The 20,812-nt window shown below is 39.5% G+C and overlaps 1 protein-coding gene across 1 annotated transcript; it reads right to left on the bottom strand.

Annotated features, from left to right (window-relative positions):
• Positions 1–1,884: 1,884 nt before the first annotated feature.
• On the bottom strand, positions 1,885–20,321 carry LRRC63 (leucine rich repeat containing 63). The gene is given in 11 exon segments (XM_042868155.1): positions 1,885–2,044; positions 2,831–3,067; positions 3,756–3,810; positions 3,813–3,841; positions 4,615–4,751; positions 6,543–6,579; positions 6,581–6,636; positions 11,876–12,036; positions 12,666–12,800; positions 16,462–17,421; positions 20,141–20,321. Coding segments are annotated over 11 exon segments (2,148 nt in total).
• Positions 20,322–20,812: the final 491 nt, after the last annotated feature.

Raw genomic sequence — 20,812 nt, forward strand, 5'->3', positions numbered from 1 at the left:
CAACTTTATATGAAGATAAAATTCTTCCTCCACTGCAAAGTAGCTGGTTTCTTTCAGTTCCTCTCAATATTATGGGGTGGTAGCTCAGCTCACCTGCTCAGTGGTAGGCATTGCAGATGCTAAATCATTTCCTACCCTGCATGTGAAGGCTTAGAATTTAGCAACTGGCAGTATTCAGGTAAGTGACATTTCCCTGGTTTTTGTCTTTGAATAATGGTTGTTGTCTTTTGCATAGCAGCCTTCAGATCTCTTCACTGTAGTGCCGTGAGTTCTGGTAAACCCCTGAATTCCCCCTTTCAGTTCTCTTTCTGAACTATTCATTTCTGCTTTTGCATTTACATCGATCCAACTTCTTTCCTGCCACCAGCCTCATTCCTGGGTAGTCGCACTGAACGCACATCCAGCTAAACACACTGCCTCCATTAAAGTCTCAGCACAGATAAAGCAGTTTGAGTTTTTTACTATAACTAGTACAGTAAGTAAGGAAAACGTTGCAAAGTTATTTTCGTGCACAGATACACAGAGGCTGAAGCACCTACCAGGAGGTGAAAAGCACTCCTTATGCTGAGGCAGCTTCGACTCCCTGTGATCATATATCAGCAGAGTGCACCGGTCAGTCAGCAGGAGTAATGTGATGAGGGGTGGAAAGCAGAGGAAGTGATGGGGAAGGATAGGGTGCTGCTTTTCTTCCTGTGTACTGATGCTACCGACCTGTCATCAGACATCCAGGACTGATGGGACAGAGAAATCTGCAGAAGTTGCCTTTGTGGCCCAGTGCTGATGACACTGTCATAGGAGAATGGGCCCTGCTCTTGATGCTGCTGATACATTTTATACAACAATTATTCTGGGACAAATTCTGCCATCTAGTCACTGGAGCAGAGATGGTGGTCCATCCATGGGACTGCATGCATACAAAGAATGCCATCAGTTTTTCATCTCTCCCTTAACTTTTCCTTCTTCTTCCCTTTGGACTGTCTCTGGATCATAGCTGCCTTTATAATGGATTTTGATCATTCAATTAAAGATGTAAAAGATCTGTTACATGTGAAAGTTCAGTAGCTGTACTGACTGATAATAAAATCAGATAATTAGGTTTTTTTCTTTCCTAAAATGGCAGATGAGTTTCAATATCTTTGTATATTTTAACACTTTCACTGACACAGGGTGGGAAACAACACAAAGCATTGACTGTGCTGTACTAAAAGCATCAAATCTGAAGAGAAAGGAGCTCTGATCCCAGATCTGTTTTAGGCTGTCTTCCTCATTAAGTCATTCTGATGAGGGTTTTGTTTATTTTAATATTAGTATCATTATGTTTAGAAAAGCAGACATCTCAGCTTTGGGGACTGAAATTTGTTAAAAAAAAATTAAGAGTTTTTGCTATAGTAGAAGAAGTGCTTTATAAATAAAAAAAATATTTACAGGACCTTCCATGACTTCCATGACTTCCATGACAGAAAATATTGCAGATTTGACAAATAACTGAGGAACGTAATATGTACCTCAGGAATAAAGTTATCCATTCTTAAAGCACTGACAAGAACAGTGATGTAAAATGGCTTATTGCTAGTTGTGGGGAAGAATCTCATACCTCGTCAGGTGTCACTGGAGAAAACACAGAGTCAGCATCTAACTTCATTGACTTTACATAGAGCTGAGCCTACATTTCATTTCAATACAGCTACATATTCACACGAAGCAGACCATTCAGAGCTGAAAGCACTTTAAGAAAGATGGAGTTGCAGGAAGTGATCCCGTCACACCAGCAGAGTCCCAGGCTGTCCACCTGAATGACACAACACAAGATCTCATATTTCTGAACCATTTTATCCCATTCACAGTTGCTCTGCAATCCAGATACCTTTTCACAAAGTACTGGAGTCAAGCTTCAGGCTGAGACACAAAGTTTCTGTGGCACGATGGTGAGCAGGCATAGAAGTAAAAAGGAAGCCTTCCAAATTTAAATACATTTCTGTACATTTGGATGAGCTGAAGTCCTTTGCCATATCGAGGTCCGCTGCAGCAGTCACAGACACTAAATCTAAAATGGTAAGAAATTGGATCAAAAACTTTGCATCATCCTCCTAAGGTTACATACCCACCCCCAGCTGTTCAACTTCCTCACTCAAAAGCACAAATTAAAGAAATCATCTGGCCTCAGAATGACTGTGGTTCATCACTGAAGAAGGTGCTTAAACTTCTTCAGTTCCACTTTAGCAGAGGCCCGCTCTATTCCAAAAAAGTAATTACTCTAGCCTTAATGCACCGTCTGCATGGCTCCCATGGGGAAGGAGGAGACAGGCACATCAAAAATAGAAGGATGTGCTGTGCAGTTGGGGTGGAGTGGAGAGGCAGGGAAGAAAATGATTCTGAAATTCCCAGAAATGGAGCTGACATCATTTTCATCTCAGCTGTAAGCTTCAGGTCAATCTCCCTTCCCAACAGACTGGCTCAATGTAGGGCCAGAACACGAAGCTGCAACACAAGTTTTGTCTGGAGGACAAGTGTCTGTGTGAAATCCTAGGAACATTAAATAGAACAATGTATTTGCATGCAGCATCCGACTAATCTTAACTGTATTTTCACATTCACTCAGATACACTCAAAATGTGAACTGAACATACCTACATGGAACGATAGCTATTGCTATTACTGCAGTATGTAATAGCATAGCACTGATCAACACTAATTTCATGTGAAGGAATGGATAAAGTATGGACTTCCACACTCCTAACACTTGCATTCCGACTGGGGCCAACTAACTATTTTTTGCACACAGTGCTCCTCTGTTGATCAAGAGAACAAGATGTAATTCTGTATTACTTACTCATCCAAAATCTTTTTAATATCTTCGGTAATGTTGTATCTTTCCTTCGGATTATTTGTGGGGAAGCAGAGGGCAGCCAGATGAATCAGATTCTGAGGTTGGTTCTGCATCTTTTCATTCCGTAACAAAGGGTGTAAGAAATTATTTTCTATTCTGAGGAATTTTAGTGGAAGATTCAAAACCCCAGATGGCAAAGCAGAGAGCTGGTTCCTTTCAGTGTTCAGATACTCAAGCTTTCTGTAATTTTAAGGACCATCAGGAATTTACAGGTTGTTCACAGCATATCCTAACGTGACAGTGATTTATATAATTGCCTAACTCTCATCAGATTAACTACTGAGCCACTTATGCACAAAATGCTACATGTTTTTTTGCAGCACGCTTTATGTACTGGATAGAATTGTACATATAATATTTTTCTAAATATAATTTAAATACTGAGTTATCTTGAAAGACAAGTCTGGTATATCTGAATGCATTAGACATGCACAGATACCATCAACATTAAGGACACACATGAATAATTTGCTTTTCTACTGTTTCTACTGGGTGAGTGAGCTTGGTTTTAATTCTTGTTTAATCAACACTTGAAACAGCACTGCTTGAAAGCAACCACACCTGGGCTGGAAGTGTATCTTCTCTTTCCTTATCATAAGAATCAAGTGCATGTGCACGCATGTAGTCCAAATGAGAGAACAAGCATGTTTTGCATGTGAATATTTGACTTACAGCTACCATCAAGTGACACAGTTATACAGCTGTCATTTACTGCTTCAGTTTAAATGAGCTTTTCACAGAGGATAGGAGAAGGGAGAGAGAGGGCACACTGAATCTTCCTCACGTGTTCACTTACACAATTAACATCCAAATATAGTCCATATATTATGCTGTAGAAATCTAATTTCAGTTTATGCTGCTTATACACCTGAGGTTCTTGATGTCATTAGGAATATAGCTAATATAATTATAGGCAATGTCCAGTACCAGAGATCTTCTAATAAAAAAAAAAAGCTATAAAGAAAGAAAACAGAACTAAGAATTAGAAACCTAAACAGAGAAACACAAAAATCAGAATAATAAATGCTGAATGGGACCTTTGGAGTTCATCCAGTCCTGCCCTGAAGCTCAGACCATTCCTTACTGCTTCACATTGTGTAGGCCTCTATTTTTCATATCTGCTACGATGTTTTAGTCTCTTTTAGGTATCCAAAACTATGGTTCAGCTCTTACATGAGCTGAAATGACCTCTAGAGGTATTCTCTCCACTCACTGTGGATGGATGCCTAAATGCCTAAATAAATAAATACCTAAATAAATACCTAAAATACCTAAAGCCAAGGCGGTTGAAGCTGGGTCTTAGCATTCCAAAATACTCTAGAAGTGGGATTTTACTTCCATACCACAGCATCTCAACAGAACAGTCATATTTTAATGTACTAAGTTCTGAATTTCACCTATTTTTACTGCAACACAAAGACAGACAGTAGAGCCAAGGATGGAAGTCATAAGGTCATTCTTCCCCAAAATATTTTCAGCTAAAATGTCAGTTTACTGAAAATGAGCTGCAGCAAACTAGTGTACCTGTACATTCTTAGTGAAGATTCAATAAGGCAAGCAATTACAACTATTCCAATACTTCTATTTTCTTCACCATGATAAAGTCTTTCTGTTTGGCTTAGTGATATGACTAAAATGAAAGTTAGTGACAGATTATAACGTAGTTCAAGACAGAAATCCACAAACATCTCAATGAAAACAAACAAACAAACAAAAAAATAACTTACCCAGATGGAAGTTCTGATAACAAATTGAAGGAAATCGTAAATTTCTACAGCGACTTCAATCTCTGAATGTCATCTGGAATTTTTCTGATGGGGTCACTCCGGAGCACAAGGACTTGTAAGGATTTAATATGAAGCACCTGAGAAGAGAAGAGGACAGGGAATGATAAAAACCAGCATCTGTTCATCATACAGCATGTCACTGTTCTGTTGTAAGCTTTCTGCATTTCTATTAACAGCAAACTATGCTGGAAGAATGAGGAAATGAATATAATAAGATTTGCTAGCACAACTACTACACAGATAGATGGATAGTATTACTGCAGATACCACATGAGGCACAATTGCCAATCACTGTATTGATTACAACACTGTAATTGAGAATTGCAAGCAGAGTCGCAAGTGCTGCTGGTTTTTAAGACTGTTCAGCATTTCTGATGACATGCCTTGTTTTTGTTTCTGATCTTGCATTTTTTGAGGTGAAATTTGCAATTTCTATTACGCCTGCTTCAAAAATGCTTCTGCTAAAGACAGATGAATGGAAGTGGGGAAAAAACCTATTTTGTTTGGTCAGCATTTAAAAAGAAACAACCTGATGAATACTCTTCAACTTGATGAATTTTTTTCTCTGAAAGCGTGGTCAGGCACTGGAATGGGCTGCCCAGGCAGCTGATGCAGTCACTGTCCATGAAAGGGTTCAAGAAACGTCTAGATGTTGTGCTGAGAGACGTGGTTGAGTGGGCAATAGTAGTGGTAGGGGGAAGGTTGGATGTTCTTGGAGGTTTTTCCAACCTTGGCGATTCTATGATTCTATGATTCCCAGTTCTGAAAGGGCTACTGCAGTGTTTTCCAAATCATGGATCAAAATCACAAAAAAGAGCTGTGAAAGTTTTCAAAAGAGACTGTTAACTACTAGGATCATTATTATTTTAGTTATTCACCTCGCTTAAGCTCTTGTATGCTTGGCTGCATACAGATGGTAAGTCAGAAAAGGCAGGGAGGATCACATTTTGGAAAAGCTTGAAAAATACTGTTTTACCTCCTATAGCTCAGAGGCCCTGCGCTGTTGAGGATGACATGAGAAAGTCTAAACTAGCACTACTCTGACTGGGAATTTGGACTGGAGAACCTCCAGAACCATCCTAGTCTGTATCTGCAATGTTAAGCTGGCCAAGCACAGCCTTTGTCAAGACAAACACAGCTTGAATGGAGGTGACCATGTAACTACGTGGCTACCAGTGCCTCAGCTACAATAACAGTGTGCATGCTATCCTGTGCAGTGCTTGGAAAAACAAGAAGCAGGGAAATTGGGGGTTGGACTTAATGATCTCCAGAGGTCCCTTCCAACCCCTACAGTTCTGTGATTCTGTGAAATGTCCACAGTCTTCCAACGTGCAAACATCTGACTGCATGGTCAGAAATGGATCAAATTGCAAGTGCCTGGAAAAATAATACAATCTGTATGTGTTCACTTTTCTAAACTTTAGAAGCTACTTACTCCTAGTGATTTGGTCCACACCAAGCATGCTCTAATTTGTTTTTTCACAGTAAATGCAGATTTTAAGCTGCCTTAGACCCTGTCTGAATATCTTAAGTGCGTTGGGAAAACTGGAGACATTTGGAACTATTGCTGCAGGCTGCTGGAGCAAGAAAATATAAAAGGGACAGGATGACTGTGGGAGCAGACAGAAGCCTGGGAGAACAGTTGCAAAGACTGCTGTGATTGTTCCCATAATTCTTACTGAACCCCAAGTAACCAAAGCATATTTTAACATTTAACTATTATTTTTTTTTTCATTTGTTCATAAGCAGCTCTGCTATGACACTTGCATTTAAACAACAGCTTGTTGAAAGCTAATTTTTATATCCAAACAGTAGAATTTCAGATTTAGATGACTTTTAGTAAATCATGGAAAATAAGCAGTGCATACCTCCATAGGAAAGAAGAGTAAATTATTGAATGACAAGGCAGACCAAAGTATCCATCAATGGGGTCAGGTCTGGAAGGTGAAACAAAAAATAGGCCTAAAAGAAATATTAAAAAATGGGACAGCTGAGTAAGGAAATCTCTCAGCGTTTTCACTTAAATGCAATAAGTAACATCCTTAAGAACAGTTCTCTGGGACTCACAGATGTGTCATGAATGTTAGAAACACCACAATTTGATTCTCCTTTGGATGGAGTCAGCTTAAGCAGCATCACTGATATGCCTGAAGACAATGTCAGCAAACCCAAAGCCCAGCCCACCTTGCCTCTTGCCACAAAGTCCTCCACTCTCATTCCTGCTCATTTCCATCACGTCCAAATAACCTGTTCTGTTTTTTCAAGCGTGGACAAGGTCCAGAATGCAACTTTCTATTCAGTTTATCAAAATATCCAAAGCAATCCCTTGCCACAGGTCATGTGGTAACTGAGTGGCACATGCCCTGCCTGGCTGGCCTGCTTGAGAACAGACTGCACTTACACAGCATAGCTTTTGGCTATGGAACTCCCTTCTGCTTTTGTGTATAATTATTATTCTGCAAGGCTTATTTTCGTTTTCAGACTGCAGTCTGAAATAGCATGAGGGCTCTTCCTGAAACCTGCCATACTGATGTCCTTATAGAGCGTACAACAGTATACAGGAAGAAAGGCCCTAAAGCATTCAACTAATATGGAAAAGAAAGATAAAGCAGGTGCTGCTCTCAGATCTACTATAAAGTTTTGTTGTGGAGGGACTTGTTTGTGCACACCAAGAAAAGCTGCAGAACAGTGAATGCTTTTTCAGTGTAGATAGATCAGAGAAGGAATGTGCAATAAAGCACAGAGTGCTGTGATATTGACACACAGTATCTACACCTGTAATCACCAAGAGCACCAAGGTCCTCTCTTATCAGTGCCCTCATTCTGGCTGCTTTCCTAATTGTTCCACGGTATAAGTGGCCCACTTCTGTAGCTGCCTGAAGCTCTGTGATTTTTGGCTTACTTTTTCTTTTTTTCACCTACTTTCTAATGTTGTTCAAACTGTGTTAGACTTCCCTTTGTGACCTTCCTAAAGTATACCTGATTTATCAGCTCAACCCATCCAGTCTAGTTCTGGAATATACTCACCCTCTCAAGTGGATCCAAAACTCCCAAAACATGCAATCCAAACAGCTTCAGATTCAGGCAATGAAGCACTTTTTCATTTTATTGCTCCCTTATTGAACTCTTACTTTCAGTTCTAACATGGGAAGTTTTATTCTAAGCTCTGCTAGGAGAGTGCTGCTTCTGCATTATTATGACCCCTCCGGAATGTATGTGGTTATTGTTACATATCCAATCTCAACTTCATAAATGCTGAGATAATATTTAATTAATGTCACATACAATTTCAAATATGCCTGAAGAGATATGTGAATCTAGCCTCTTGTTCCCTGTAGGCCAGAATTACTTGCCATTTTCGTGGCAGATAGATACACAGTATACATAACATACGCTACCTACTGAATTGCTGGTGGTCACATCAAATCTGGATCTAAGGGTTATAATACAATACAGTACAATCTAGGAGTTAGAATAGATAGATATATGAATGTAAATCACAAATAATGCCATAATGAAATGAGATTTACATACTGCATTTGAGTTCAGAGTTTTCTGGGATTCTTTGAACCTGTTTTGCAAGAAAAACTGTACCTCATTTGAGGATTTCCCGTGGTAATACTGCAGGACTGCAGGTAGATTCTTTACATTTCTTTAAACTTAAAATCCAAACTGGAAATTCTTCTAGGTGTTAAAAAAATATCTGCTAATTTTCATTCTAAAGAGGAAAAGTATTTCCAGCAAAAATGAACATCCAGTGCAATGTTCTCATCACTGCTTGTGAAATCTTCAAGAGACGTAGGATGAGCAAGATAGACTTAAATACTAGAAGGATTTTGAAGGATTTTTCATGGATTTAAATGTGTTATGCTGATGAATTATTTCAAATTGGGTAATTTATGAACAGATAAGAGTTCTCAAGTATCAGTTCTTCATACGAAACAAAGCTCAGTTCTTCAACAAATAGCTGCAACAATTCCTTCTGATTTTAAACAACCATCTTTGAGCATGCAGAGGAAAAACAGGCACTTTGCCTTCTAAGCAACATGCCCAAGAAGAAATATCTTGACATTTACTGAGCTGTGTGAATTGAAGTGGTTCTGCTTCACATGCAAGCCCTTCCCTTTTTCAGTTCATAGCATTTCTGTTTCTAAATGAGTGGTTTCTGAAACAGCAGCAAACCCTGGAAATGTGTCCTGTTTCAGCTTAAAGCAGATGATGGCACTGGGATTCCCAGCTGGACCTAGGCAGGAGGGCTGGCATTCAGCAAGACTGGAAAAGGGATGCATCTCTGGACTCCTCTGTCTTTTCCAGAGTGCCCTGGAGTCAGCTACTGTGCACTAAGGGAGTTTGGCTCCTTAATCCCATTCTGCATTTAGACAGATCTCTTTCTTTAACTTCTCCACGGACAAGACAGTGGGCTGGATGCTTTGGTCCCTGTCTGCTGATGGGATCATAAAAGCCTAAAAAGCAGGCACATTTCTCAAACAACAAAATAACTGTGGTTAGATATCACTAAGTTAAAGGATGGCTTTTGCTGGAGCTTCTAATTACATCTTCAATCACAAAAGCAATAATTGCTGTAGAGCTGCATGAAAACATACTTTCATATCTAATACCCTTCTCAGACACTGAAAAATATTTCCTGTTCACAAAAGAAAGCAGTATTGATAACATTTAGGATTGCTTTATATTCAGCAAATTGCAACTTCTTGGTGACTCAGGAAAATAAAATTGCTAACTAATCTTTTAATGAATCAACACTTCTGTTTTAGTACTTCAAAGGAAAGGTGCCTTAGACAAATAAGACTCTGCTTTGTAAAACAGAGATAAAGGTATGTGAAAGAAAGCTGATAGTGTTGACAACTGTTATATATTAATTGCACTGGAGGGTTTTGGATTGATTTTCAATGGCAGCCAAGAGAGCTTACTCTGAACTGAGTTTAGCATGACTCAAGGTAGTGACCATGCAATTCCTTTATGCAGATATCTTTACTGACTTCACCCAGACTTCTGGAATTTCTAGACACAGGGACAATTTTAAGGAACACAACCCCAGTGTCAGTAAAACATCACATCTCTCTGTTCTCCCATAGATAGAAAGAACAGTGTGACAAATCTTCACATTCCCATTACTGGAGGACTCAGCAAAGCTGCATGAAGTTATACAGTGTCTATTCTCAGGTAGCAGTGGGGAGACTCTAGGAATAAGTGACCAGTTTGCTCCAGAAAAGGAAGTAGCACAGCCATAACAGTGCAGTGTTACTTGGCTAACCTGCAGATCCATCCTGTCTCCTGCTTGTAGCCACATCTTTTGGTGTGAAAATGTCAGCTCACTCAAGGCAAGTCTGGATTTCTCTGCAACATGCATCGGGAGAATAGCCCTCCCTAAGGCAGGGTCATTGCAGTGGCATATGAGCACTCTTAAGCAATGTAGAATAGAATTTATGCAGCTACTCCTGAAAAAGTACAGATGCAGCACAGCAAGGCAGATTTCACCAGTGATGACCGTGTACAAAGAGCCTTTTTAGTGCGTGGTGAAGCCCAGTGAGACACCTCAAAATATCTGTGAAATGACAGCAATGTCAGCAAATAATTCTCTCAGTAACTAGGAAAAATGTGCATAAGTTGAATAAAAGAAGTAGGGATCACTCAAGGATGTCAGCTCTTAGCTGGTAAAGTGTGGAGTAGCTCCATTGATTTGGATGCTTTGGAGGTGATTTATATATCAGAAGAGTTAAATTATTGTACATTTCTCAGCAAAGAGAAAAAAAGTTCTATAAATATCTTTTTCTATAACCACTTAAGGGCATTGCTGGCAAGAAGGTGAAAAATCAATAGCTGCTTTTTATAGCACTAAAAAAGAGAACTCACAGCAGCTCATGACGATAGTTCTGGTATTTCCATCTCTGTTACTGCAGTTTAAATATTGGTGAAATTTGCAGAAATGGATAATAAAGTAACACAATCTGCTCGATTTGATAATGACACTTCTTACGTGTATGGCAGCAGAACTTCAAAATGAATAGGTATCAGACAACGTTTTTACCATACTGGCAAACAACACGGGGCACTTGTTATCATTTCCTCCAAACAGCCTCATCACAGCATCGCAGTTTCAGATACTGATCAAATTCACTGGGAATACTGACATTTCAATAGGTTTTCTAGATGATAGAATGTGAAACAATAGTACCAGTTCTTTCAAGATCACAGTAAAAGGAATGAAATACTTACAGTTAATTTACCCACAGTATTTGCTTAAGGCTGGTGTGCATTTAAAGCAGGAAGTATTAAGTTAGAATTGTTCCCCAAATCCCTGATCAGTTTTTCCCCATCTACCTTTTGACTAAAGGTATTTACTCTGAGAATTATAGTCCATACGTGAAACACTATCTACCTCCAAGAAGGATTTTGCTTATCCAGATACCAACTCCTACTCCAATGAACGCCTGCTGCAGACAGTGGGTTGTAGCATGCAAACTATATAAAAGTGGCTTAGAAAATTATTTCATTGTGTTAATTTATGGTCAGAAACATGAATTCTGGCAGAGAATCCCAAGTGTGAATTTGGTTGAAGCTTTATCTGACCAGAACGGCTGGTTCACATCCATTAATGGACAATGCTTATATCAGCAGGCATACTCACAGAAACCCTGAAATATGAAATCTCTGCTGATTTCTTACCAAAAGCAGGAGAAATTTTCTCTCATTTTCCACATCTGATGAGTCCTTTTCGTGGAGCTGGCATAATTTGGGTTGAATGGCAAACACTTAGGCAGAAGGTATAATTCAGAGCAAGTGCCATAAAAACTATGTGGAATGCATCAGAAAGAAAATAAGACAGTAAAAGGACAGGGTGAAAGTACAAGAAAGAACAAATAAACAGTGAAGAATTTAGGCAAGGGTACTATAGAAGAAAAGCATGTAAAAGAGCTATGCTTACAGCTGCTCTAATTTTGTCAAAACCATTTTAATCATTCTAATCACTTCTTTTTTTCATGCTGTTGTCCAGGACCAATTTTAAGGTTGTTTTTTTTTTGTTTTTTTTTTTTCTGTGGATGATGTTGCAAAGCCTGGAATGAAAATAGACTATTATGTGCATGGATGTTGGAATGAAAACTTCCAATGCTTGGATGCTTGGAATGAAAACTGATGATTAAATACAGCAACATGTGTACTGCATCTTTAACGGCTGTACCTGAAGGCTGAGAGCAGTCTTCCTGTTCAAGAAGCAATGCCATACTTTTACTTGGGATCTGAACATCAGTTTTTCCTCTTCATCTTTCTTGCTTGCCATAAAACGGAATCTGGTTTCCCAGTCACCCTTCACACTACCACTGTCAGGGGCATTATTAGCATCTATGATATGAAAAAGTGTGTCAAGCACTACAGAATTTCTTAGGGGAATGTAAACACTAGATAATAAAGACTGAATGAGAGGTGTTCTGCAGACTTCCTGAATCTAATAATTTATATCCTCTGTTGCCAAACACAGACAAGACTCTCACATTGTAATATTGACTCATGAACGTCTGCAAAGAAATATAAAGATTGCAGGTTGTTTACAATCTCTTCCTTTCTTTTTCCTTTGATAGGGGAAGAATAGGTCTTCGTGTACAAAAACCAAACAAATAAACAAAAAGTAGAATTGGATTATGGCCTGCAGTAATTTTGCCTTCCTCCATAGTTACTATTCTCTGAGATAGAGACTACAGGGTTGTCATTGTGTTGGATTGTTTTTGAACCCCAAAGGGTTCAGAAGTAGCAACTTTCTCCTGTGTGCTTTAGGCCTCGTGCCTTCAACCTCACTGTCGCTTCAAAGCCAGGTCAATATTGTAGATTGTTTTCTTATGCTACAATTCCACTGTTTTGCTACTTCAACAACATGTAGTGGCTGTAGCCCCCACAGGCTGATGCTGTGACATATTTCTGAGAATGATCTATCACAGTGCCATTTTATGACTATTGCACAAAAGCCTAGTTCATACCTGAAAAGGGTCCTTCTTCTCTATCGGGTTCAGTTAACTTTACATAATGTATAATATATGCTTTTTCTTTCTTTTGTTCTTGCAAAACTTTTTCTGGTATATCAGATTTTCTTCTTTTCTCTTGCGAGGCCATTTCTAACGGGAGGTAATAGCAGACGTTGCATACACAAGAAATAGATTCTTTAATACATATGGCTCAGAATCTGATTGCACAAAAGCCCTATATATTATTTAAATGCAGTAAGAAAGACCTTAGATATATAAGAGATAAATACTAAAGCTTCAGTCAGTACAAGAAACAAATGAAATCATAAAACCATTCTTATTGGAAAGGATCTCCAAGATCATCAGATCCAGCTCCCTGTTCAAAGCAGGACTAGATCTGTTTGCTCAGAGTCTTTTCCTGCTGATTATCTCCAAGGATATAAATCCACAACTTCTCCCATCAACCTGTGCCAGTGTTTGGCCCACACAGCATAGGGTTCCTTATATCTAATGAGAATTTTCCATTTCCCAGCTAGTGTCACTTGCCTCTTCTGCTGTCACTGTGAACTTCTGAGAAGAGTTTGACTAGCTGAAGACAGAAGTAGGATCTCCCTTTAAGCATCTCCTCTTCACACTGTACAAACTCAGCTTTCAGTCTCTGCTTCAGCTTCCTGACCATTTTTGTCAGCCTCTGCTGGAGTGTGTCAATATCTGACCTATAGTGGGGAGTCCCAGGTGTGGTTTACAAGTGTTGAATATGAAGTTATAATCACTTCCCTTGAACTGCTGGCTATGCTTTTTAAAATATTGCCAGTATGTGAGCGGCTTTCTTTGCCACAAGGACATGATGCTGGGTCACATTCAACTTGTCAACCACCAGGTCTGCTGGTCCTTTTGTGCAAAACATTTTCCAACCAGCTGGACCCAGCCTGCTTGAGAAGTAATTATGTCCTAGAAAATCTGAGCCTAAGATTGATCATAAAAAGGTTGATCATAAAAAGGTTTGTGCTGACACTGTTACAAAATAGTTTCACAGAAAAGCATTCTCAGCACTAAAATCTGACATCAGATAGTAATTTGCCCAAGCAGTACCAGGAGGTGAACAAATATATAGCTTAGCAGCTGCACACACTCAATTTACTGGTTCTCTCAATTAATCTCAAGTAACGCCTTTCTCTAAGCCACAGTCACCATATCTGTATCTGTGGTGCAGCAACCAGAATAGAGCCTCATTGCTGGCTATAGTGAACAGCTTTCAGTTTCTGTGCTTAAAATAGTGTCGCCATGGGTCTGCTCCTTTTCACGCAGTTCTGCAGCTGACCATGGGTGTATAACATGAAGTGTCAGTCAGCAAATGTCACTGCAAAGCTGTATTTTATTATAAGTGGTCAAAAAGGAGGTAATCTATTTTGTGTTTCGTTCATTCCATTCATCTTAGATGTTTATCTTGGGTTAGTACTTGCCTTCTGGAAGTTTCTGTCCCTCTCTCCATGGGCTAAGGAAGAAGCATGCTTTATGATTATGATTAAATGATCAACTTGAGGGATTTCACATTGGGTGGTACGAACTGCCTCCCCGAGGTTTCAGTTTCAGCATGCAATCACTTACCACTTAAGGTAGCAGTGGTTTGCCAGCTTCACAGATCTCTTTAAAAATGCTTTTGAGATAACACTCAAAGTTAGGAAGAAAGGATGCATCTGCCTGAGAAAGAAAGGGAGAAGGGGACACTACAGTACCAGTTATTCCCTGGTTGGATGACCTTGACAGGGACTGGAAAGGCAGAGACAAGGCCTCAGGAAAAGCTCTGGATTTATTATACTTCCCTTCTTTACAGTGCTGCTGAAGAGAACCACATTCTGTGCTGCTCCAACAAAGTACCTTTCCAGTAGGATGAAATTCCACATGTTGTTCACCTCCTCAAAACTACTTTTCTAGTCCCAAGTGACACAGCACCTATATTTCCACCCATGCAGAGTTTGGATAAGCAGCGCAGTCCAACTAGAGCCTGCAGAAAAGCCCATGGCAACCATATGGTGCTGCTTCTAGCCTTTCACATGTCTGGGTACATGGAATACAACTAGGAACACAAACTTTATAGCCAGTTGTCTGCCCCTGCATTTCATCAGAATAATCTGAGTGCCACCTTTCTCTTACAAAATGCATCACATTTCTCACACTCTGACCACAGGGAACAGAGTTCCTGCCAGTGCAATGGCTTCCCTCTTGAAGTTGTGCCTGTGCAACAGAACCACACATCAGTAACCAGAATCGCATCCCCTGTGCCAAAGCACACACAGTCCCTAAGTGTGACCACTATTTGAGACTGTGCATTTCCATCTTTCATATTACCATACACTGACACACCATTTCCACTGTGCTAATGATTTATAGCGATAGTACAGAAATAACTCTATACCTGCTTCTAGACTGCCACAGTGGGAGGACGAGGCAAACACTTCTTCCCGTGAGTCACAGTTACTCACTTGTCAGTAGTGGAAAACTGACGCCAAGGAATACAGTTGAGACTTGGCTTTCTGAGAGAAAAAAAGGCTGAATTCATGCGAAGTAATTACAAAATATCAGCTTCTGGGAGCACCTCTAAACCCAGTTGTTAAACCCAGCTTCACCTTAACATATCCCAGGATGGAACCCATGGAAGGCTTTTCTCTGCTATAGCTGTGGAAGGAAACTTATTTGCAGAAGCACCGAAAAAGCCAAAAGGATCCTCTAGGGAATTCACCACTCTTCCTCCAGCTCATGAACAGTTTCTAGTGCAGAGGTTCCAAGCTACTATGTAACTGGAAGCAACATCAGATTACGGAATTCCCCGTTGCTTCTTCCTTCCACTTCTTCCCTTCTTTTGGCTTATATCAGCTCAACCATTTGTGCAATATCACTAAAACAGGACACAGTAGGTCACTGGTCAGTCCTGAAGAAAATCCTGCAAAAACAAATATATCTTTGTTTTAAGCTGGAGCATATCCAGAGAAGGGCACTGAAACTGTGAAGGGTCTGGAGCACAACTCTTATGAGGAGAAGCCGAGGGAATTGAGATGGTTGAGTCTGGAGAAGAGGAGGCTCAGGGGAGGTGGTGAGGTGGGGGTTGGCCTCTTCTCCCACATAATAGTGATAGGACTAGAGGGAATGGCCTTAAGTTGCATCAGGAGAGGTGCAACTTGGATATCAGGATATCAGGATGGATATCAGGAAATGCTTCTTTTACAAAGGAGACATCAAGCACTGGCACAGGCTGGACAGTGACAGGGAGTCACTGTCCCTGGAGGTGTTCAAGAAACATGGACACATGGTACTGAGGGACATGGTTAGTGGGTGTGGTGGTGATGGGCTGACAGCTGGACTAGATGATCTTAGAGGTCTTTTCCAACCTTAATGATTCTGTGATACTATGCTTCTAAGTCTGTTCCTCATTTTGCATTCAATAAGATACAGGAAGACAAGGCCAAAGACCCATATAAGGGTCAGAACTGCCTTCCTAAATCCACGGTGATGAATGGACCCACCATTTTCAAAGACCTAAATGACAGGACTTTTCACAATTCCCATACACCATCTTTATAATAAAGTTGCATACATTTAAATCACCATGTGCTGTTATCTGAAGACACAACATTTCATTTAGTTATCACAAGTTATAATTCTGCACTAGTTATTTCTCAAGTAATGAGGGCAAATTCAAAGACCCACACAAACAAAAACAAAGGTTTTTTTGTTTGTTTTTTGGTGTTTTTTTTTTTTTCTTTCTCCCTGCAAGAGATTGCAAAAAGATACTACAATGTTTAATATTAATTACCTAGGAACTTCTGCTGCTCAGGCTTTCTTGTTTCATCTGCAGGTAGAGCAATGTTAGACAAAATCACTGTGTTAACTTCAGTCTGCAAGCTCCTGTTTTCAGTCATTAACCGGTTACTGAGGACTTCATAGTTGTAGCGGGAAACAAACGGCTTTTTGAGGGTTGTCTTCAAAGGCAGATGGTGAGAAGAACCTGCAGCTAAACTTTCCAGTGTAAATACAGGAGGAGTGGAATGGGCAGGGCCAGTGCTCTGTAATTTTTGATGCTTCACATGAGAGAATTTATGATTTTTGCAAAATGAGGAGTAATCAGACCCACTGGGGCTTTTAGTAAGAATAAAATCTCTCCTAGGAATTTGGGCAGAAAACACATTTTTTTCTTTGCTTTGGTTTGGCATTGGTCTGCTTGAGCAGATAGGAATAACTTCATATTGACCAACCAGGCTTGCAGTATTGCCTCGTAAAGACCAATGTGCAGACTTATTATTCTTAAAAACTAGATCACCCTTCTGCTTCACATCTTCTGCGGGGAAACTTGTTTCAGACAGAATTAAACCTCTCCTTTGGTCATGAAAACCTGTCCTTTTGGACTGGATCTGTGTTTGCCTATATTTACTGTCTTGATTAAGCTGATGTACATGTTGGTGTTGGAAATGTACTGAACAAGAGGAAATGTGGTCAGACTGGGGTTGGATACTGCTGGACAGGTATTGAGACTGAAGGAGATCTTTGAGTTGGATTTGTGCTTGATTTTGGCAAATCTGATGTACAGACAGGAATGTATCTTCGGGCTGGGCTTTCACCGGATTCTGGGAAATGTGACCATGGCTGAAGAAGATGTGACCATCTGTCTGCTTGACTTGCCCTTGAGTACTGGCATAACTGTCAGACACAGCTTTTCCATTTTTATCATTCGTACTCTTCGTCACTCTAGCTCGGTATTGTTCAAAACCCCTGCCTGCTGAAAACAAGAGAAAAGAAAGACATTGAGAATGAAGCTTAGAAATTCTATTGACTTAGCTTATTCATCTCAGTTTAATGAGTAACATGTGTGGTGTGATGGTGCTGAGCCCTAGTGTCCCACACCACTGCGGTGGAGATTCATTTCATACTCCTCACATAATAGCCACTTTGCTACCAAGGCTCATTCTGAAGGTCTATTGGCTCCTTAGCTAGACCCCAGCTTCCAAACAGTACTGCATCCAGAAGTAATTAGCCCTGAACACTTCTATCAACAAAGAAATTCTTACAAAATTACTCTTCATTCAGCCTGTGTAGTTCCACAAGCTTGCTGCTTTGCTCCCTTTGCTAGGGAAACTCATTTTCTGGTACCTGCTGAATGAGAAGCCTCTCTCTCTAGCTCTCTGTTGCAGCTCAGCTCCCAAAGAAAGCTGGGACCATTGGGTTATCTCCCTCGATTTCTTGCCCTCCAGTACTGTGGCTGACAACTGCAAGCTCTCTACCAGGTACAGTCCACCACCACATCTCCTTGAAATTTCTTCTCCATTTTCAGTCAACTGCTTTACTGTATTACATCCTCACTTTCTACAGTTCCCTGCTGAGGAAGACACTTATGACGTACCACTAAAAGGCTCATCTTTTTTTTCCTAGCTCAGAGCTCCAGGCCCCAGGTCTGAGTCTCACACTTCATGAAGCACAAAACAATTCTGTCCCCAAAAATGATTGAAACACCATTGCTGAAGAGTTGCTTTTTGATCAATGGTCATGCTGCTGTTTAAATATCTGTCAGGTGCAACGGTTACATTTGGAGAAATGATCCTTGAACAAACTTTATTGTGCGGATCTTGGATTCTTGTCAGGTGTACCGTATAAATACATAATCCACAAATAGCAACCATCACTAATCATATGCTCTACTACAAGAAGAGCCATCACAATAAAACTCTGAGGATAAAAGGTTTATCTATCACTTTTAAAATGTTTTAAATCATGGGAGCATGGCTCTGGTATTGAGCCAGAAATATTTACATCTGTTTCGACAGCGCCAGGCTGGAAATGTATTGAATAGATTTTGCTAGCTTCAGAAGGGCCTAATAATTACTTTTTGTTTGTTTGTTTGTTTAACTGAATTCTCCTTAATATTTTTAGCACTTTTATAAAGAAATTACACAATATGTCATCGTTTTTCCTTTAAAGTTAGTGTTACCTGTTAATAATTACAAATATAGCATAACAGTGTTCTAAAAACAAACAAAAAAAAACAACCAAAAAACAAATGAGCTGTAACAAATAAAGTTGCTTATAATTTATTTCAAACATAACACAAAATATTTTTTCCTTCTAGTCTCTCATGATTACGTGAAGACTGAATAGTTTTAGCTATTTAGATGCTCTAACGGAATTACAGAATCCAGAGGGAAATAAAAAGCAGTAAATGATTTGTTCTATCACTTTAGATCAGTTTGTAGGGACAGCACAGTTCTTTGATACGACCTTTATTATTTCATATTACCTTAATTTTCATGTGTTAATCGGTGGAAAAAAAAAAAAAGTTGAACAATTCAGTATGCCATATTTCTATAGCAGATCTATTTGCTGAAGTCAGCAAATCTGTTCAAACATCAAGAATCTCTTTTATAGATCTGGCTTCAGGATCAGTGAATAGTTTCCAGCTTCTTATATCACTTGTGTTAAAAATATTTTATTATAGATCATTTTATTGTTTTTCGTTTTTATTTTTAAAGGTTAGTGCTTAAATATTTAATCAATAGCTACTTTATATAAACTGAAAAGAGCTTTTCATTCACATATACTGGCACATAAAATGTCTGCTTATTTCTGAACCATACCGCACTGCAAGTCTCTGTTCTTAAATAGGATTTCCTGATGCCTTTAAAATAATATAAGCCAGTATATATCTTTTCACATACATAGACATTGTTAGAATATGACCCCCCCCCCCCCCCCCCAAACATTTTTTCTTATTTTCTCTGAATCAAAGTTGTATATCACTACCCCTGTGGTTTGGCTCTCATCTGTTTCAATACAACTTTTCCCGAAACCAGGGGTTTCTCATGTTATATCTTATTTTCTTGGACAAGCTAGTGGGGTAGCATTCAAGTCAGAAAAGTGGCAGGTTCCCACACCTGTCTCAACCACCTTTCCATTATTTTACATGAACAGCCTCCCAGAGAGATGCAGTGGTTCAGATAATCACACAGTCCTATTCACACTGCTCTGCCCTAGCAGCTTACAACACATGCTGGTAAGGCCAGGCTGGATGGGGCTTTGAGCAAACTGGTCTAGAGGGAAGCGTCCTTGCCTATAGAGGGGGTTGGAACTGGATGATCTTAAAGGTCTCTTCCAACCCAAATCATCCTATGATTCTATGATTATGTAGACTAATCACTTATTGAAGAGCCACAGCAATTACAAATAGACACCTCCAGCACATTTTGCACTCAGTAAGAGAGTGGGCTAGCATCAATGTGCATTAGTATGCTTGCACTGAACATCAGCATTGTTTAGGATCTTCCATACTGCACTGTCAAGGAGCTTCAGCATTAGAACTGCCTGACTGAAGCCAGCATGGGTATTTCCCTGCGCTCTGTTGTGAATTTACAGATTAACCAACAAGATTCATCTTCTTGTGTGTTAACTTCAGAGAACATATGGAATTTGAAACTATGCACTACAAGAACTGTTTTTATATAATTTACCTTTACCAACCTTCTCCCTTGATGTAGGCAGTTTAGATGGCAGCCTCAGAGGCAGAGGTCTACGAAGTAGTTTTGGCTGCTCAGCCATTTTCTGCTTTGCCTTTGTTCCTGAGAGATGACTGAAGACGTTTCCAAAGATCAGAAAAATCTGACAAGAAGACAAAACAAAAGAAATAGTCATCTCCAGTTGAATGTGCTGAACTATGGATGGTCTGCTCATATAAACTGGGCAATACAAGAATCATAACACAGCACAAGTGGCCAAAAAGGGAGATATGTTCTCTCAGTGATTGATTCAACATTTTTTCTAATTATCGTTAGTGTTTCAAGAAATAAATCAGTGCTATTATAAAAAGAAACTGAAAGAGCTATTCCATTAACCTTGGAGTGCTTCCATTAAAGAATGATTTTCAGCAGTTTTGTCACAGAAGGCAAGGCAAAATTTTTCTTGTCTGAGGAAAAGGAGGAGCAGGAAATTAGTGAAGCACCCCACATTAAGCATTCTGAAAGGTCTCAGAAATAGTTTTCTGCTGGATAAACAGATTTAGTATGAGCAACAGCTGACCCAGTTTAAAAAAATAAAAGAAAAAAAGCTGAGTATGCAAGTAGTATATTTATGCTTCTTTCCGGCTTCCTTTTAGATTATGATTGTAGACAATGATATTTATTTAA

Source organism: Lagopus leucura, unplaced genomic scaffold, assembly GCF_019238085.1.
Source record: "Lagopus leucura isolate 7727_CA_CO unplaced genomic scaffold, USGS_WTPT01 Super-Scaffold_100001, whole genome shotgun sequence".
In the NCBI taxonomy this organism is placed as follows: domain Eukaryota; kingdom Metazoa; phylum Chordata; class Aves; order Galliformes; family Phasianidae; genus Lagopus; species Lagopus leucura.